Source organism: Salvia miltiorrhiza, chromosome 4 (genome assembly GCF_028751815.1).
Source record: "Salvia miltiorrhiza cultivar Shanhuang (shh) chromosome 4, IMPLAD_Smil_shh, whole genome shotgun sequence".
NCBI classification, from domain to species: domain Eukaryota; kingdom Viridiplantae; phylum Streptophyta; class Magnoliopsida; order Lamiales; family Lamiaceae; genus Salvia; species Salvia miltiorrhiza.
Genome location: NC_080390.1, coordinates 33,151,842 through 33,172,591, shown reverse-complemented (window position 1 = coordinate 33,172,591; position 20,750 = coordinate 33,151,842). Strand labels below are relative to the sequence as shown.

At 39.7% G+C, this 20,750-nt stretch overlaps 1 protein-coding gene across 1 annotated transcript; it reads left to right on the top strand.

The window, feature by feature from the left end:
• The first annotated feature begins 8,453 nt into the window (after positions 1-8,453).
• On the top strand, positions 8,454-9,335 carry LOC131023324 (uncharacterized). Its single transcript, XM_057952867.1, has one exon. It carries the CDS (start codon positions 8,454-8,456, stop codon positions 9,333-9,335), a length of 882 nt encoding a protein of 293 aa, XP_057808850.1.
• The last annotated feature ends 11,415 nt before the right edge of the window (positions 9,336-20,750 follow it).

Below are 20,750 nucleotides of genomic sequence, written 5' to 3'. Positions count from 1 at the left end.
GTCATTTCTCTGCTCTGCACATATTACTCCTCATCATATATAGATAGATTGGGTGGTATATGCATATATTTTATTTATTTATAACATTTAGTTGAAGAATATATTTTCTAAAAATGAATTGACATTTGAATTGATTGCTTTTCGTGGATTAATTTATTGGTATATTTTATTTAATTTTTAGTCACACTTGCACTACAAAAAAATCGTTGATTACCGACGGCGAAATGCCGTCGGTAACAAAAGACGGCCGCCGGTAAATAGTGTTACCGGCGGCAAGATGCCGCCGCTAAACGGTTCGTCGGCAACGACAATAACGGCGGCGAACGGCCGCCGTCGGCAGTTAACGGCGGCGATGCCGCCAGAATTGTCGCCGTTAAACGGCGGAGCCATGCCGGAGAATTAGCGGCGGAAACCACCGCCGCTAATTACCGAGGGCATTTTTGCCGTCGGTAGAGAGCCACCGGAGTCCGGCGGACCCCTACCGGAAAACTAGCGACTGCGATTACCGCCGCTAAGTGGCGGCGGCAGAACGCCGTCGGTAACAAGCCACCGCCGTCCGGTGGTTCTTTGCCGGAGGGGGGCCGGGTATTTACCGTGGGCAAAACGCCGTCGGTATTACCGACGGCGTTTTGCCCACGGTAATTTTTTAGCTTTATTTATTTTATTTTATTTTATTTATTTATTTATTTTATTGTATATCCACAATTTATTTCCGTATTTATACGGTATTGCATACTTTAGACGAACTTCCCAGTCGGTGACCCGACTTCCCAGTGGGTCACCCATCTTGCTTGTGTTCTGTGTCAAGCACGTTTATCTTTGAAATTCTTTTCGAGTGGTCACCAGTACAGAACACTAGTATTATTGATATATCTACATCTATTAATTCATTTAAATGTTATATACTCACTCATATAATCTTTTTCTTTGAATATGTGGAGATAATACCTGAAATATGTTGTTAATTAGTGATCGAGTTCGTTTCGGTCCTTATTTTTATTGTCGGTAAAATATTTAATTAATATTTAATTATTAATTAATTAATTAATTAATTTTTTATTTTTTTTAACATTAATACACCAAAAGTGTTTTAATTTGGTTATTATAATGTGATTTGAATTTATTTGTTTATGTTAAATGCAATCATCATCATCATTGCCATAAATATATAAAACATATATAGTTTTAATAATTAAAGCACTTGAAATATATAGTTCAATAAAACATAAATTTGAAAAGAAAGTGCAAATGTAATTTTGTTTGAAAACATAAATATAAGTCTAGCATGGTAATAAAAGACGGAAAGTTCTAAGCATCATCATCATCATCATCATCATCGGCATCAGGGGGTGGAGGTGGCTGAGCATTATACATCCTCATAAACGCCTCCAATTGAGCCATGCGGTCCTGCATCTCTTGGCGTGCTACTTGCTCTGCCGCCATGCGCTCCTCCATCTGTTGGCGTTGTGCTTGCTCTGCCGCCATGCGCTCCTCCATCTGTTGGCGTTGTGCTTGCTCTGCCGCCAATCGCTCCTCCAGTGTGGAGATCCGTGTCTCATAAAGCTGCTGAGACACCGCAGAACTGCCCGTGCTGCGGATAGACCCCCTACTAGCCTGACTCTGCCCGGCACTCCCGACGCCGTAGATCCGTGACCTATCCGGATGCACCACCTCCAAATACACCTCATCTAGCCGTGACTCTCGTCCTGTGGCAGCGGCCAGTCGATGAACCTCGGCCTAATTCATACATAACAATGCATAATTGTTAGAAAATAAATACATTCACTAAATATTTGAATAAACTTAAACACTTACGTCAATTCTTGCATCTCTCGGCGACGTATAACTTCCGTCGGCGTACATGTGGAGGCGGAGGAAGGTGGCATAGTTCGGTGAATCCTGGGGAAAATCAAGCTCCAAGCTCTGTAGATGCATTTATATAAGATAAATAAGTTATATTAGTCAAGATATTAATTTAATTTATATACTTAATTATTTGTTAATTACATACCATATACTGCTGCAGGATACGAGTCGACTGAGACCCGCCCACGTGCCTACTGATCCCTGTACCCTCCCCATCGGGCTCGGACATCCGATTGGCACGTGCTCGATCGGAAACAGCCTCAACCTCGGGACGATGCCAGTAATCCTGCAGTCCAGTCCAAAAATCGGGCTTCATCCAGACATCTCTCTCCCTTGGCGGGTACACTGCTTGAGCTCTGCCTTGTAGTCGCTCATCATGTCGGAGTACCTTTTGCGGGCGTTTTTCTCCCACATTTTCCTCACGTCACGCTCATCCTCGGGCTGCCACTGAAACTCTTTCTGTTGAAAGAAAGAGAATTAATTTAATATCAAACATTTTAACAATTTAATATGATATATTTATATGTATCCTTCATCGCCGGGGGCGTCAACTTCCATGTGTACCCGCCTGGGTTATCAAACATCTTAAATGTGCGCGTGCAAGTTTTGGACAGGCCACTGGGCTCCAACAAAACACTGTGTACAAGTAATTTTATCACTTAATCATGGTGTACGAGAAACAGTAATTTAAACTAAAATACTTACCCAGTCGTAGGATGCCTCTAAAATACCGTCCTCCCATCAGGTGCCTTAACCTCTCTCTCTCTGATAGCGGCAGCTGTAGGGCCCCTAGGCCTTCTAGCCCGTGAACTACTAGAAGCCTGGGGAGTCTCGGGAGTCCCAGAAATATGCGTCCCGGACCCATCAGATGTATCTACTGTAGCTTCTGGCGCATTAACGCCAGATCGCCTCCCAAATCCCAAGAAACCTCGTTGGGTAGACATGATACCTGTTGCATACAATTACATTAACAAATATATAGCCAAACATAACATTAACAGTAACTAACAAACATAACCAATTTGCAATCAAATTCAACCAAAATGTGCATTTACATTTATTCATAATCATCACTACTAGCATCATCACTATCGTTAGATGTCAACGGGGGATCATCGTCTTCTGATTCATCGTCATCTTCAATCTCAACGACTCCACCGAGGGGATGAAGAAGAAGTGGTTGTTCAATGCCTACACTTGTGTGAGTAGGCATAATAGTAACCACTTCTTCTTAAAATGGTTGATCTAATGTTGATGTAGATGCTGCAGTAGACACTTCAATCTTTGATCTTGCGTTGACTTTGCATGCTGACCACCAATTTTTCTTTGATTGGTTCGTACTGGGATAGGGACAGTAAAACACTTGAACTACTTGACTCGCCAAAATAAAGGGATCATACTTTTTATATCTTCGTGTGTGGTTCAATGAAACTAACTTGAAGTCTGTATCAATAGAAGTTCCCTGAGCCGACAAGTCAAACCATTCACAGTTGAACAAGACTGTCTGCTTAATTGGATACCCCGGATACTCCAGCACGCAAACCTCTTGCAGACGCCCATAAAAGTCTAGCACATCTCTATCACTACCATAGACCGAGCCTTTTATGCAAACGCCACTGTTCACAGTCGCACTCTCTCTATCATGATCAGTTGTGTGAAATCTATAGCCATTCACGAAATAGCCGGAGTATGTTTCAATCTCCCTTAATGGTCCAGCTGCAAGCGACCTAATATAAGGGTTCAACTCGTCGTTACAAGGACGACAAACCTGTTTCACACAAATATCATTTAAGTTTGCAAGCCAATTTTAGAGTAAGTAAATGTATATTTAACATAAATTTATCGTCTCTTACGTAATGGTTAAACCACACAATAAACTCGTTGTGAAACGCGACCTCAAACTCTGCATCAGTCATGTAAGGATTTGCATATCGTTTTTCCTCCTCGAAGATCCTTGGATACAAAGAAAAAGTTATATGATGAATACTTCTTATACATAAATTTAACGAGAATACTCACTTGCTATATGTCTCTGCAACCTCTGCACAATTGCTCAAAATATACATGTGTGCAGCAAGCCATTCGCGCTCATCCATATATCTCTTCGTCCCTCGGCCAAGTGAACGCCCAATAGGTTTGAATATGGCGAGACAAAGAGGATCATCATTTTCAGCAACGGGCATCTCAATATTGCGAGGCAAAGTTGTCCACTTTGTAGATATTTGATCTTCAAAGTAAAACAAAGAGAAGGTTGACATTTCTGCAAGTATGCATTGGCGATGGACCCCTCAACCTTGGCTTTGTTTTTTATATGATTTTTTAATGTCATCAAATATCGTTCAAAAGGATACATCCACCGATATTGCACTGGACCAGCCAATCGTGCCTCATCTGCCAAATGAACTGGTAGGTGCTCCATTGAATCAAATAAACTAGGAGGGAAGATACGCTCAAGTTTGCAAAGAGTAACAGCTATCTTCTCACTCAGTATTCTCATGTCATATATGGCCACGTTGCGGGATGTTAATTCTCTGAAGAAGAAACTTAACTATGTAATTGCCTCCCAAACATTCTTAGGAAGAAGTTCTTTAAAGGCAACAGGCAGAAGGATTTGCATGAACACGTGACAGTCGTGACTTTTCATGTTGTGCATCTTCAGGGCGTTCATGTCAACACATCTACTAATATTTGACACGTACCTATCGGGAAACTTAAGACTCTTGATCCATTGAAGTAAGATCTTCTTCTCTTCCCTGTCAAGCGTATAACATGCTTTCGGATACCCTCGGGTTCCATCCACTTTCTTCAACTCTTTCCGCTTGCAGAAGGTGTTCAATTCTTCTCTGGATTTTTCTGTATCTTTTGTCTTCCCCTTCACATTCAGGACAGTATTAAACACGTTATCAAACACATTTTTCTCAATGTGCATGACATCCATATTATGTCGAATCAAAAGATGTCTCCAATAGGGTAGATCCCAAAATATGCTTTTCTTTTTCCACCCTACATCTTGATATTTGGCGAGTTGAGCGTTCCTGCCATCGAAGTCTTCGGTAACCTTCACGAAGCCTAACCCCTCGATTTGATTCAAGATTTGTATTCCTGATCTTTGTTCTGGTGGACCAACATTGCATGTCTTATTCCTCAAGAATGAAGTTTTGTTTCTCCTAAACACATGGTTAGGAGGTAAGAACTTCCGATGATTATCAAACCACGATTGTTTTCCACTCATCGGCAAAGTGAATGCTTCTGTATTCTCCATGCAATGTGGACATGCCAATTTCCCAGCTGTACCCCACCCAGACAACATAGCGTACGCTGGAAAATCACTGATAGTCCATATCAGAGCTGCTCGCATCTGGAAATTTTGCTTCAACGATATGTCGTAAATGTTCACACCAACCTCCCACAGAGATTTTAACTCGTGTATCAGTGGCTGTAAGAATACGTCCAACTTCATCTTTGGGTTTGATGGGCCAGGCACGAGGACTGTGAGGAACATGAATTATTCTTTCATGCACAACCACGGAGGCAAGTTATACGGCGTGACAATAACTGGCCAAGAAGAATATTGACGCCCTGATTGTGCAAATGGGGCAAAACCATCTGTAGAGAGGCCCAATCTCACATTTCTGATCTCCTCGGCGAATCCAGGAAAGACTGAATTCAAATGTTTCCATGCCGGAGAGTCGGCCGGGTGGCGCATTATCCCATCGTCTGTGGAGGTCGCATGCCACCGCATATGTTCAGCAGTTGCAGGAGATGCAAACAATCTCTGCAATCGGGGCGTCAAGGGAAAATAGTGCATCTGTTTGGCGGGCACTTGTTTCTTTCGGCGACTCCCAGATGCACGCAAGCTGTCCTTATATCGTGATTGGTCACAGAACATACAACTATGTAGCTCACTAGTTTCCCCCCAATACAACATGCAGTTATTAACACAGCAATCGATCTTCTCTACTGGCAAACCCAAACCACGTAGATTTCTTTTCGTACTATAGAAGTCTTCTGGACAGTTATTACCCTCTGGTAAAACAGCTTTCATCATCGAAGACACCTGATTGTAAGTCCTCTCTGACATGTGGCTTTCAGTCTTTATGCTCATGAATTGAGTCATCCAGCTTAATTGTGTGTACGTGTCACATCCTGCGTACAATGGAGTATCCGCTGCATCCAACATGTTATAAATCTGTTGAGCATCATTATTGGGCGGCTGCTCCAGATTTGGAGGATCTTGATAATTACTAGGTCCAGCATGGTCATGCACCATCCTTTCGTAGTTATTGTATAATCCATCATCCTCATTCATTATAGCATGTTCTCTCGACATATACAGCGGTGCTTCCCCGTGAGAAACCCAAACTTTGTAATTCAGGATAAATCCACGCCTACTAACATGTTTTCTGACCGTAGGTACATCTAAATACGCTTGATTCTTGCACTTCTTACACGGGCACCTAATGTTACCTTATCCATCTGTGTACGCCGTTTGATTGAACGCCCACTCAAGGAAAAACTCAAGCCCCGTTTCAAATGTAGTACGATCATTGTATCTCGCGTACATCCACATACGATTATCACTCATTCTTGCAAATTCTAATTGAAAAAAACAAATAAAATATAATAAATTACTTGAAATCTAACAAAATTTCGACAGCATAACCCCACTATCCTAACTACCAAGTGCTCGACTCTACCAGCAACTATAGTGACCATAGTGGTCCTAATTTACTAAGCCTATACTAGGTCTACACGGCCCCCCAATGTCGAAGCAATAATACAATACAAATAAAAGCAATAAAAATCATGGTAATTAAATTAAAAACAATCATTTGTTGGGAGAAGATCCTTAAGAAATAATCAATTTCTATCCCAAAGGGAGAAGATCCTTAAGAAATTGATTAAATCTATCCCACAATATATATATATATATATATATATATATATATATATATAATATAACATTTCATAAACACATAGCACATAACATTTAATTTAACAAAATAGCCGGAGTATATAAATTATTCTAACAAACAACTTAAACTAATTGATTAAAATTAATATAATTTAAAATTAATCATGCTTCATAATTTAAAATTAAACTAACAACATATATTAAATGGATTAATATAATTTAAAATTAATCATGCTTCATAAAATTTAGTTATAAACAAAATCAATTATAAATTAATTAACTATATATAACAAATAAATCTATTTAATTAATATATAATTAAATACATAAATAAATTCATAATTAAATAATTAAATAAATAAATAAGAGAGCGTACGGTGGTGGTTTTCGGCGGGTGTCGTGAAGAAGGCGGTGAAACGAGGTCGTCGAACTACAATAAATAATATAAGTGAAAATTATATAATTATATATATAATTAAAATTAATGAGATATATATATATATATATATATATATATATATATATATATATATATATAGATCTAGAGAAAGAGAGAGAGAGAGAAAGTTACCTGCTGGGGCGGCGGCGGTCGGCGGCGGCGGCGGTCGGACCGGAAGCAGCAGCAGGGGAGGGGGGGGGGGGATTTGTGTGGCGCAGAAACTGAAAAAAGAAGGAAAACCCGCTGCCCTATATTTTAACCGTTACCGACGACAAATGCCGACGCAAGTTAGAGGCGGCAATATTGCCGCCGTTAATATTATAAAATTAATTACTTATTGCGAATACCGGCGGCGATTTTGCCGTCGGTAATTGGCCGGTGATTGCGAAAGTTCGGGTCGCCTGAAATGCCGCCGCCGTTAGCTACCGACGGCAAAATAGCCGCCGTTAATTTTCGCCGGTAAATACGCGTTTTTTTGTAGTGTTGGAACAATCTCAATTAAGTTGGTATATGTATTTCTATTATGGATGCCATCATTTTATTAAGTTAAATTTCTCAGGTGAAAAAAGGTGGATTGTGAGGCATGATGAGTTGTTGTTGGTCATTGAGTTTATAGATATAAGAAAAGTTGGTATGAGATTGGGAGGGATTTCAGGCGTTTGAAAACAGACGAATGGACCCTCGAAGTGCTAATGTGTTTTAATTTGGCTGGGTTTCGATAATCAAATGGATATGTAGGATAATTAAATGGATATGTTGGATTTATCTAATAGTTTTATACAATTATTTAATAGTACAGACTTTATCTAATAGTTTTATACGATTATTTAATAGTATAGAATTTATCTATAAATTTATATGATTATTTAATAATTTTTAAATATAAAAATTGATTAGAAATGTATAAATAAATAAGAATGAATGAGAATTGAGGAATATTAGAATGAAGTGATTATACGATGCCACGTAGGATATGACTTATTTTGCTATAATGTAAAAATTGATTAGAAATATATAAATAAATAAGAATGAATGGGAATTGAGAAAAATTATAATTGAGTGATTATACGATGCCACGTAGGATAAGATTTATTTTGCTATAATGTTAAATTTTTCGGGTGAAAAAAAGGTGGATTGTGAGGCATGATGAGTTCTTGTTGGTCATTGAGTTTATATATATAAGAAAAGTTGGTATGAGGTTGGGAGGAATTTCAGGCGTTTGAAAACAGACGAATGAAAGCGCTCTCTTACAATATCAGAGGGCTTGGGAGTAAAATTAAGAAGAGAGAGATTCGGGAAATCATTCAGAAGCAGGAGATCGATGTGGTGTTTTTACAAGAAACAAAGATGGGGCAACTAAGCGAACCAGATCTTAAATCCATCTGGGGAACAGAGGCAGTGGAGTTTGCAAATCGTCAAGCAGAAGGGAGATCGGGAGGAATTCTAACACTATGGAACCCAGCGAAATTCTCTTGCTCCAGTCAGTGGAATGGTGAGGGAGCTCTTTTTGTGAATGGAATTTGGCTTTCAGGTAATTTTCCCTGTGTTTTGATAAATGTGTATGCTTCTCAAATGCTGAAAGATCGAGAAGAACTTTGGGATAGAATTGGTTTGGTGGTGAAACAGAATAGAGATAGTTGTGTGTGCGTTGCCGGGGATTTCAATTCAGTGAGAACTGAATCGGATAGGGTGGGAAGAGGGACACAATTCTCAAGTAGAGATATTCAGGTTTTCGATAATTTTATTAGAGGCAATGAACTGGAGGAGATTAGATTGCAAGGTAGAAAATTCACATGGTATCAGCCGCAGGGGCTTTGCAAGACAAAATTGGACAGATTTATGGTGAATGATAAGTGGGTGTCGATATGGCCAAATTCAAAAGCAAGAGGTTTGCCTAGATCAGTTTTGGACCATTGTCCGATTTTAATGGAAACAAAAGTTGTGGATTGGGGCCCAAAACCTTTCCGGTTCATAAATGCATGGATGAACCACCCAAATTTCGACAAGATTGTTGAAGATTCATGGCAAAAGAGCGGTATCTCGGGATGGAGTTGTTTTGTCTTCAAAGAAAAATTAAAAAGATTAAAGGAAGATCTCAAAAGATGGAATTCTTAAGTGGGATGCAATTGATGATACTTTGGGTCTTGAGGATGAAGAAATCGTGAAGAGAAATGAAACGATGGCCAATTTGATTCTGCAGCTGAAAAATCGGGATAGCCTACTGTCCCAAAAAGCTCGAACTCGATGGCTGCAAGAAGGAGATGTTAATAGTGCTTTTTTTCATAAGATTATCAGTGGCAGAAGGCTCAGAAATGATCTCTCCGGTTTATCAGTTGATGGAAGATGGTTAGAGGATCCAGCGGATGTCAAAAGAGAAGCTAGAGCTCACTTTGAGGCTCAATTCGCAAGCAGAAGTAGAGTGAGGCCAAATCTTCCACATGATTTTGTACAGAAAAAGATCCTTGAAGACTTGAGAGTGCAGCTCGATGCTCCATTCACCGGGGCCCGACGGTTTTAATTTCAAGTTCATCAAGAGGTGCTGGAGCACCATCAAAGGGGATATCTGTGAGGTCCTAAATGAGTTCCATAGAAATGGTAAATTCGCCAGAGATTGTAATCCTTCTTTCATCGTGTTAATTCCTAAGAAAGATGCGGCCTCGGAGTTGAAAGATTTCAGGCTAATATCTCTTTTTAACTGTCTCTATAAAGTGGTTGCAAAAGTCCTCGCGGCTAGATTGAAACAGGTAATGCACCTTATTATCTCAGAATGTCAAAGTGCTTTCGTTGAAGGGAGGTTTATTCTTGATGGAGTTGTTGTGCTGAATGAGATTATCAAGGATGCCAAGAAGAGGAAGAAATGCATCATCTTGTTCAAAGTAGATTTTGCAAAAGCTTATGACACCGTCGAGTGGTCATTTCTGGATACCATGCTCGAAATAATGAATTTCAGCACGAAATGGAGAAGGTGGATATCAGGGTGCCTTGGCTCGGCCACGACCAATGTCGTCGTTAACGGCTGCCCTTCAGGTGAATTTAAGCTTCAGAGAGGTCTTAGACAGGGTGATCCTCTTTCACCTTTCCTCTTTCTCATAGTAGCAGAAGGACTGAATTTGTTGATTGAAAGAGCAACTCAAAAAGAGCTTCTTGATCCAGCCTCTGTCGGTCGCACAGGTGTTAGAATTTCCCATTTGCAATATGCAGACGACACGATGTTTGTAGCCTCAGGAAAGAAAGAAAATGCTTGGGCTTTTAAGTGTATTATCACACTTTTTAAACTACTCTCGGGTTTAAAGGTTAATTTCGATAAAAGCAGTATTTTCGGTGTGGGTTTGGAAGCTTCCATGTGTGCTGATATGGCGAATCAACTCAACTGTCGGGTGGGAAATTTGCCAACGAACTACCTTGGAATCATGATCGGATCTCATCTCTCCCGAAAGGCGGACTGGAATTTTGTGGTCGAGAAAATTGAAAGGAAGATCGACAAGTGGAAAAATAGAAAGATCTCTTTTGCCGGGAGGGTTACTTTACTGCGCTCTGTTCTTACGTCAAAACCGATTTACCAACTGTCTTACTCTGTTTTACCTAAGGGTATCCTTTCGAAAATTCGAAGTTTGTTTTGTAACTTTTTTTGGGGAGGGAGTGGGAGGTCGGGGGAAAGAAAAATTCATTGGTTTAAGTGGGAAGTGCTATGTGCTGATCAAGACGAGGGAGGGCTCGGTTTTAAAGATCCGGAGAGGTTTAATAGGGCTTTAATGGTTAAATGGATTTGGCGCTTCCTTTCCGAGAAAGATGCATTGTGGGCTAGAGTGGTTAGGGCTTGCAAGGGGGATGTCAAATGGGATGATGGAGGCTTCAAGATAGAGGGGAACAGGGGGATGAGGGCGTGCTGGTGGAAGAGGGTTTTGAGCTTAAGTTGGGGGGAAAAAATGAGGAGTTTTAGGGAAAATATGGGTTTGCAAATTGGAGATGGTGATTCCATCTCTTTTTGGCACCATTGTTGGGCTGGGGATAAGTGTTTGAGAGATCGATTCCCTAGGCTGTTTCGCCTTAGTGATAATCAGGGATGATCGGTCAAGAGTATGGGGAGTTGGGTTGAGGGGGACTGGGTGTGGTCTTTCAACTGGAATCGGGAGTTGTTCGATAGAGAGAACGAACAGGTGCTTGATCTGTTATCTTCAATCAAAAAATTTGGTGTGGTTGCAGGTAAACAGGACGGATGGAAATGGAAAGCTACTAAAGATGGAGTGTTTTCAGTTAAGACGGCATATAGAAGTTTCAACAAGGAAGCAAGAACAAATGTCAATATGTGCAAAGAAGTGACTTTCGACTGGGTTTGGAAGTCTCCGGCTTCACATGAAGCAAAAACTACAGCTTGGAGGATTTTAAACGAAAGAATGGCGACAGTTGATAATTTATTGAAAAGGAAGGTGCCTATCTCGAATTCAGAATCAAGGTGTGCTCTGTGTCAAATTCAGCTCGAAGATGCAAATCATATTTTTTTCTCCTGCAATATGATTACTGGAATCTGGAACGAACTCCTCAGGTGGCTCGACAAGCAGTCAGTTCTTCACTCAAATGCAATTGTTCATAGCTCGGCTTTCACAAATATTGGTTACAAAAAAGATGGTCAGTTTCTTGCGAGTGTGTGGATGTGTACTGTGTGGTGTATCTGGAAATGGAGGAATGAAGTTCGTTTCAACCAAGGAAAATGGGTCCAAGATAAAGTGGTGGCTGAGATTAAATCAAGACTTTGGAGTTGGAAGCAGGCATACAATCTGAGAATCCCAGCCGAAGATTTTAGAGCTTGGTTTGCCGCAGCAAATCTGGAGGTTTCTGACTAAAATTGTTGTCACTCCTGTGTTTTCTTTTCTGGAGCTTTCCTGTTCTTTTTCTTTCTTTTTTGTTGTTGTTGTTTTTTCTCTTTATCCCGCAGCTTCTTCTGAACTGTGTTTGGGTATTGCTGGTACCTTTGGTCCCTTCTTCAATCTAATTTCCTTTTTCTGATAAAAAAAAAAATTGGTTGGGTTCCGATAATCAAATGGATATGTAGGATTTATAATTAAATGGATATGTTGGACTTATCTAATAGTTTTATACAATTATTTAATAGTACAAACTTTATCTAATAGTTTTATACAAATTATTTAAGGGTTAAGTATCAATTTCAGCCCTAACGTAGAGGCCCCTGTAGCTATTAACACCCTATGGGCAAAGGTGTGTCAACTAAACCCCTAAAGTACCTATTTTCCTCCAATTAAGCCCCCCGACTTAACGGAGAGTTAACACCGTTAACTATTGTTATTTTTTTTTTTTGATTTTGTTGGTGGTGGGACCCACACCTTCTTCACCACCAAACACGCCGCAAATTCGCCGGAAACACACCTCTCCCTCATCAAGAGAGAACCCATCTCCTTCTCCGACCAACTCCTCCCACAGCAATGGCAACTCGAGCAGCAGCAGCAACGGCTCCTCCATCCACCTCCCCACCCCACACCCCCACCCCGACCCTGAAGCCTAGATCCCACGAAGCCAATCCCTACCCGACCACCTTCGTCCAAGCCGACACCACCACCTTCAAACAGGTGGTGCAAATTCTCACCGGATCTTCCAAATCGGGCTGCAGCGCCGGCATCCCTCCCATCAAGAGCACCACCCAGAAGAAGCAGGGCTTCAAGCTCTACGAGCGCCGCAACAGCATCAAGAACGGCCTCATGATCAACACCTTCGTCCCCGGCCCCAATTCCCCTCGCAAGCCCGAGATCTTGTCGCTGAGCATTCTTGATTTTCCCTCGCTCCTGCTCAGCCCTGTCACACCCATGAACGAGGACCGCGCCGCCGCCGATCAGGAGGAGAGGGCCATCGCCGAGAAGAAATTCTACTTCCACCCCTCACCGAGGACCGCGCCGGACCCACCGCAGCTGCTGCCGCTCTTTCTGGTCACATCGCCAAGAGTCTTCGGCGCCTCCACTTCTTGATTGATTTATATATATGGTTAGAGGTCATCGTCTTCTTCCATTTTGTACAATTTTTTTCTTTTCCTTTTTAATTTCCCATGTTTAGCCATAAATGAATTCATTAAGAAAAAATGGGGAAAGGGAAGGAAATTTCCGGCGAGTTTGGTGGTGAAGAAGGTGTGGATCCCACCACCAACAAAAATAAAATAAAATAATAGTTAACGGTGTTAACTCTCCGTTAAGTCGGATAGCTTAATTGGAGGAAAATAGGTACTTTAGGGGTTTAGTTGACACACCCCTGCCCATAGGGTGTTAATAGCTACAGGGGCCTCTACGTTAGGGGTGAAATTGATACTTAACCCATTATTTAATACTCCCTTCGTCCACTAATTCAAGGCCTACTTTCCTTTTTGGTCCGTCCACCAACTCAAGGCCTATCTATTTTTAGTAAATTTTTATTCATATTTTAATTGGTGGGACCCAATAAACAATACATTTTTTCTCCATTTAACTAATAAACAATATATTTTGTGGGTCCCTTTCTCCACTCAACCAATAAATAATATATTTTGTGGGTCCCTTTCTCCACCCAACTAATAAAAGTATACTTTTTCTTAAAACCCGTGTTTTACCTCCTAGGCCTTGAATTAGTGGACGGAGGGAGTAGTATAGAATTTATCTATAAATTTATATGATTATTTAATAGTTTTCAAATGTAAAAATTGATTATAAATGTATAAATAAATAAGAATGAATGAGAATTGAGGAAAATTAGAATGAAGTGATTATACGATGTCACGTAGGATAAGATTTATTTTGCTATAATATATGGATACGTGTGATCCAAATATATATTAATTTTTTGTAAATATCTTTATACTTCCTCCGTCTCCGTCTCAATTTAATAGGTCATAAGGCTTGGGAACAAATGTTAAGAAACGAATAATTTATAATAAAATAGGTGAGAAAAAATAACTTTTGTCAAATAAGAAAAAGATAATTATGTGTGAAGTACAATGACATTTGATGTAAATAATGAGTTTTATGAGAACATGCATGATATGGGATGACATCAATTTTAAAAAAATCCTCTAAAATATAGTGTGAGTGGAGAAAGGTCTTACATTGATTGTGACATTTAGTGGTTTAGTGGGGCAATTATTACTATAAATAGAGTATGCATGTTATTATGGGATGGACGAAAAAAGAAAATTATGCATGTTGTTATGAGACGGAGAGAGTATTATATACTTCATCCGTCCACGAAATGAGTACCCATATTTTCTTTTTGGTCTGTCTATCAAATGAGTACTCATTTCCTTTTTTGGTAAGTGTACCCCACATAATCCATTCACAATAAAAATGGGCCCCTTATTCCACTCACACAAATTTAATCAATTTCTTAAAACCCGTGCCACCATCAATTGAGAACTCATTTCGTGGACGGAGAAAGTAATAAATACTTGTTTACTACACGCGACGTATCGTCAATTTTTTTTAGGGAGATTGTTTGGCTTCATGAGTTCCATTATCTATTGTAAATGATCGGGAAACAAATTTCTTCAGTGAATTTTGGTATGAATTATTTAAGACCATGGGCATTAAATTGAGGATGAGTTCGGCTTATCATTTGGAGACGGATGGGCAAACAGAAGTAGTAAACCGTGGAATTGGATTTTATTTGCGTTGCTTTGCTTTAGAGCGGCTAGACAATAAAGTAAATGATTCACATGGAGTGAGTATTGATATAACACTAGTCTCCATTCATAAGCAGGTAGGGCTGAGCATAAACCGAATCGGATCCAAAAAACCGACCGAACCCATCATTTTTGGTTTGATTCAATTTCTGCATTTTTGAATCGGTTTTCAGTTCGGTTTGGGAAAGTGAAAACCGACCATTTTTCGGTTCGGTTTCGATTTCCCGGCCATGGTTCGATCGGGAACCAAATCGAACCGATTTATATATATATTTTGTTAAATATATTATTTAATATATATAAGAAATCGGGCTGTGCAAAGTGAAACCCTAGCAATTCAAAGTAGGGGCGGATTCAGGATTTGAGGTTAGGGGGGCTGAATTTATTGATCTACGACGTCTGAAGATATTTACACGGGGGTTCGGGCAAATTTTTTTGAGCATTCCGTACACTTCATTTTCATGCATTTTTTTAACAATCACTTAATATAATACTCCCTCCGTCCCCAAAATAACTTCCTCTTTTTCCATTTTGGGACGTCCCCCAAATAACTTCCTCTTTCTTTCTTTCCATTTTTGGACACCTACCCCGCCACTAATAATACTTTATTTATTCTTACTTTTCACTTTTCACCACTCCAATACTAATTATAACACTTTTCACAACTTCCAATAATAATTATATCACTTTTTCTCCACTATCAATACACTTTACAACTTTTCATTAAAACCCGTGCCGTCCCCAAAGAGGAAGCCATTTCAGGGACGGAGGGAGTAGATAATTGTTTGTAATTCAATTAATTCAACATCAAGTAGATTGAAAGCATACAAAAACATACTTTATGCATTCTTTTAAAAAAATATATTTCATTTTCTAAACAAATAAAATAACTTTCATTGTTAATAATTAGTAATTTTACTTTTAACTTTAGAATGGACTCAAATTCAACATTAAAAATTAAATAAGAAAAAGAATAAGATAAAAATAACATAAATGTAACAAATCAATGTACAATGTCAAATAATTAATATGGATAGTTGGATATACTATAAATAACGTATTATATTTTTTCTTCTATTTCTTATTTATATACATATATATCTATATTTAAAATTTTTAAAAAAACTCAAAATTTGGGAGGGGGCTTCAGCCCCCCCTAACCCCCCCGAATCTGCCACTGATTCAAAGTGAAACCCGCGCGACACATTGACTTCTTCAGTTCTTCTCACTTCTCTCTTTTTCACACACCACCCACTACCCCCGGCGACACCTCCCCCCCTCGACCGGCGGCCGCTCAACAACCAGCAGCAGTCCGGCGCTCGGCGACGCAGTAGCAGCACCGCCAGCGCGACGCACCCTTCCCCTTCAGTTCTCCCCTCCTCCTGACGACGGCAACCACCTAATCCCACTTTTTACTTCTATTTTCGAAAATACAGAACAATTTTTAGTGAATTTGATGTGATTTTATAGTTTTTTTTCGGAAAAAAATGATAAAAGAACGGTTCGGTTACCGACCGAAATCAATCGGTTTTGGCCGGTTCGATTTTGGTCGGTTTTCGGACTTTGAGCGGTTCGGTTCGGTTCATCCTTTGCCAAGGTCGGTTTAGCTACGGTTTTATAAAAGCGGGTCGGTTCGGTTCGATTATGAACCGATGCTCACCCCTATAAGCAAGATCCACGTCTTTTGAAGATGTATATGGGCATCATCCACTTAAGATTGAGAGCTTTTTACCATTTGCGATCAGAGTTGAGGAAATGGTTGATGAGTTAGCAACCAAAGATGATGTTTTTCGTCATCTTAGGTGATGAGTAAACTCATAACACATCAACATAAAATAAGAATGAAAAGAAGAACATAATTAAAACCTGAATATCACACAACAGACTAGAGAGAATTTTAGTTGTATTGATTTTTTTCAGATGAAGATAGCATGAATTACAAAGTGACGATTCCTCTATTTATATGAACAAATTACAAATTAAAAGGAGTATAAATGTAAAATCTACTCCTCACATACTCCGCGTGTATCTTTAGCCTCCGCGTCCTTCTTGTAACTAATTCTACAAGCTCTCTCAGGGCGTGAAGGCGATTTGACTTCTGACCTTCTTCTAACCTTCCTGGTCCTGAATGAATAGTTCTTCATCCTGTAGAAAAAATAACATAGGTTGTCCCGAGATATATAGAATTGAAGGTTCACCATAGCATTAGGAGGGTGGCGCGGCCTAGATGCTTTATGGGTGCCACCGTGGCATTTTGGTCCAATCCTTTGCTCTTCTTAGTCTTGACCCTATTTAGAAATGTGCCACCATGACACTTTAATAAAGCATCTCCTCTCTTTTTAATGAAGTGCCAACGTGGCACTTGGTCCAACCGTTTTCCTCTTTTTAACTTGAGCTTCCCATGCAAGTGCCACCATGGCACTAGATTGAGGGTGCCATCATGGCACTAGATCCCTTCGGCTTTTACTCCTCATAATTTGGATGCCCTGCCACCATGTCACTTTGTTTGACCAAGTCTTGGTCTTGAAGTTAGGGAAATACTTCTTTGGCTCATCTTTTTCCTTTTCTTCAATATAATTATAGGCACACAAGTTCGATTCCTCCTTTTGTAACCATAAGAGTCATTTCTTAGCTTAAATTATAAATATTATTTATTGGGGGTTTGTTTGGATATTTAAATTAGGGAAAAGGTGCAGATGCACCCTTATAATGGTAGCCCCTATAGCGTATAGCTCCCCTTACTCACTGTGTGTGCAAATAGGCCCCTCAAGTCCAAAAAATCGATCAATTAAACCCTTTTGACTAACAACTGTTAGTCATTTTTTTAACCCCCAATTTCTTTCTTCTTTCAATTTCTACCCCCAATTCCAATTAAGCCCTCACCGACATCTCCATCGGCGCCACCAGTATCCTCTTCCTCAATCCGGCGCCGCCATCGCCGCCGTCACCACCGAGGTGGGTAGACACTTCATCGCATCTCGCATTGCCCACGAGGATATGATTGTCTTGGAGTATCGGAGAACATTTTCTCAGTCTGTTTCTTCCTCAAGCAATGTAGATCGCGGCCGGAGCAGTAATCGATTGCATATCCGACGATCTTATCAGTAACCAAAACTCCGTGGAGTCTCGGCAGCAGAGAATGGTGAAACGATGCCTACAATTCTTGTTCGAAGTAGATTCTCCGGTACTCGTCGCCGTCTTCGGCGCTCGAAATCTTTTTCTTCTTCTCGACGGAAGGTCGTAGGATTGCTTTGAGCGTGAGCAATTCTCCACTCTCCGTCTGAACGAGGAACACGACGCCTTTAGCTCCCCTACCGAGCGGTGATATCACCTTCAAATTCTTCAAGTTGAGTGCAAGCGTTCTATCGCCGCCGTGGCGAAGGTCGCCGTCGTGCATGGCGGTGGTTTCCAGCAACCAGCTGCGAGCAATTGCGTCAAAATTCACACAAATCTAATCGCCGTTATTTTGGGGAAAGAGATATTGTAGAGAATCGTAATTGAAATGCGAAAAACCTCTGGTGGTGTCGCTGAGGTCGGCGGCGTGCTTCTTGCACCTCGGTGGCGGCGTCGGCGTCGGCGATGGCGGCGCCGAATTGAGGAAGAGGCTACCGGCGGTGCCGATGGAGATGTCGGTGAGGGCTTAATTGGAATTTGGGATAGAAATTGGGGGTAGAAATTAAAAGAAGAAAGAAATTGGGGGTTAAAAAAATTGACTAACGTTTGACTAAGAGCTGTTAGTCAAAGGGGTTTAATTGATCGATTTTTCAGACTTTGGGGGCCTATTTGCACACACAGTGAGAAAGAGAAGTTATACGCTATAGGGGCTACCACTACAGGGTGTATCTGCACCTTTTCCCTTTAAATTATATTAAAAGTTCAAAGTTGATTGGCTGATGTAGGATTCACTCCTCATCATCAGGGAGCATTATAAGCGTGCTCAGTAGCGTATGGTTCATGCTGTCAACAGGCGTCGCAGAGGTCGCCCAGATTGTATTTCTCAAGCTTCGACTGCATCGATAATCCTTCTTATTTTCGGTTAGGGAGTGTAAAATTAGTTATAAATTTTTATGAACCTTTCAAAATTCTGAAGAGGATTGGTCATGTTGCTTATCGGCTGCTATTTTCAACTTCTTTGTCGTTGCATCCTACTTTTCATGTCTTTCAACTTAAGGCGATGGTGGACAATCATTCGGTACAAACTGAATTGCCCAAAGAGTTGTGGCTATTCCTCAATAAATTTTATGTGACTGTTGGGGTTGGCAAAGAGATGAGCATGTCCATCAGTTATTGGTGCAATGGAAGGATAAGGAGATCAACGAGGCGACTTGGGTGGCAGTGGATGATTCAACGGGAAAATTCCAAAATTCTAGCTCGAGGACAAGGTTGTTTAGAAGGAGCGAGGAGTTGTTGCGGATAGAGTTTATCATAGAAGATCGAAAGCGAGTGTGTAATCGCTTTATTTATTACTTCCTCCATCCCATTACAAATGTCCCACTATTTTTGGGCACGAAGATTAAGAAATGTGTAATTATTAGATAAAGTGGGTTGATGAAAATTATTTAAATATTAGATATAGAGAGAGAATATGTTGTCAAAAAAGGAATGAGACATTTGTAATGTGACATCCCATTATAGAAAGTGAGACATTTGTAATGGGACGAATGAAGTATTTTTTCAAATTGTTAGCATATTACTCCCTCCGTCCCGTGAAGCGTGACCCACTTTCCTTTTTTGGTTGTCCCACGAAACTTGACCTGTTTCTAAAAATAGTAAAAAATTTACCCTTTATTCACCTTTTCACTTTTTTCACCTACCACACTTATCACACAAAATACCAATTTCTTAATTCCCGTGCTGAAAAGAAATGGGTCACGCTTCATGGGATGGAGGGAGTATATTTTAGTCCAATTTAAGTTTGAGTTTGAGTTGCTAATTCCTATTACCGCTTGATGAGGCGAGGATCATCAAACACACACTGTAAGTCGAGCATCAAACATCTGATCCCATTGATCTACTTGGTTGGTGTTTATGCTGTTACTGCTCTAGATGAAGGATGAGGCCATTTTGAAGATCGTCTACGTCTGTTTTTGGGTTGTGGCCCATCCAAACTCTGGGCTTTTTGTGGGCTCACCCTAAAACTTTCTTTATTCTTACACGTATATTCCATGTTCTCGGCATAAAAAATACCCTAGTTGATGTGACATTTTGCACTCTCAAACATCACGTGCTTGACCATATCAAGATGATGAGGAAACAACTAAAATGGCAATTTCTTTTTTTAAATTTAATTTACACAACGAGTTGAGGATGGAATATAAAACTTGTATAAGCTATAAGCAACAACTACTTATTCATTTGACTATTTTATCTCCTTCATTTCTATAATATTATGAGCTATGTAAAATGTGATTTTGAATTATGTAGCACCGCAGATGATGGGAGTGGCCTAATTAGAAAAGTTATGTCAACGATCTCGGAAATTCGGAATCAAACAATGTTGGATAATTATTCTTGGATATAGCAAATTTGTATTAAAATATATATGAATGATGTTAATAAATATATATATAGCTGAGCATGAGATACGTATACTACATAAAATACTAGCTAGTATTATCTATTGGAATGCATTAATCATGTAAACATTAAAAACATGTATACAAAGGCATGCCATAAAATCAACAGATGAGATCCTCTATCCCACTATTTTGTGTGTATACTATAACTGTGTACCATTCTTAATTTATTACTATAATTTTTAATTATATTTTTTTCAATTTTAATTTATTATGTTGTAATATTATAAAAAAATAATTAACAAAGGTTCTCTGAATTTATAAAAAGATAATTATATTTTCTTCAATTTTATTATATGCTCA

Excerpts from the sequence above, each read along its gene's own strand:
- LOC131023324 (XM_057952867.1), top strand. The coding sequence starts at position 8,454 with ATGAAAGCGCTCTCTTACAATATCAGAGGGCTTGGGAGTAAAATTAAG.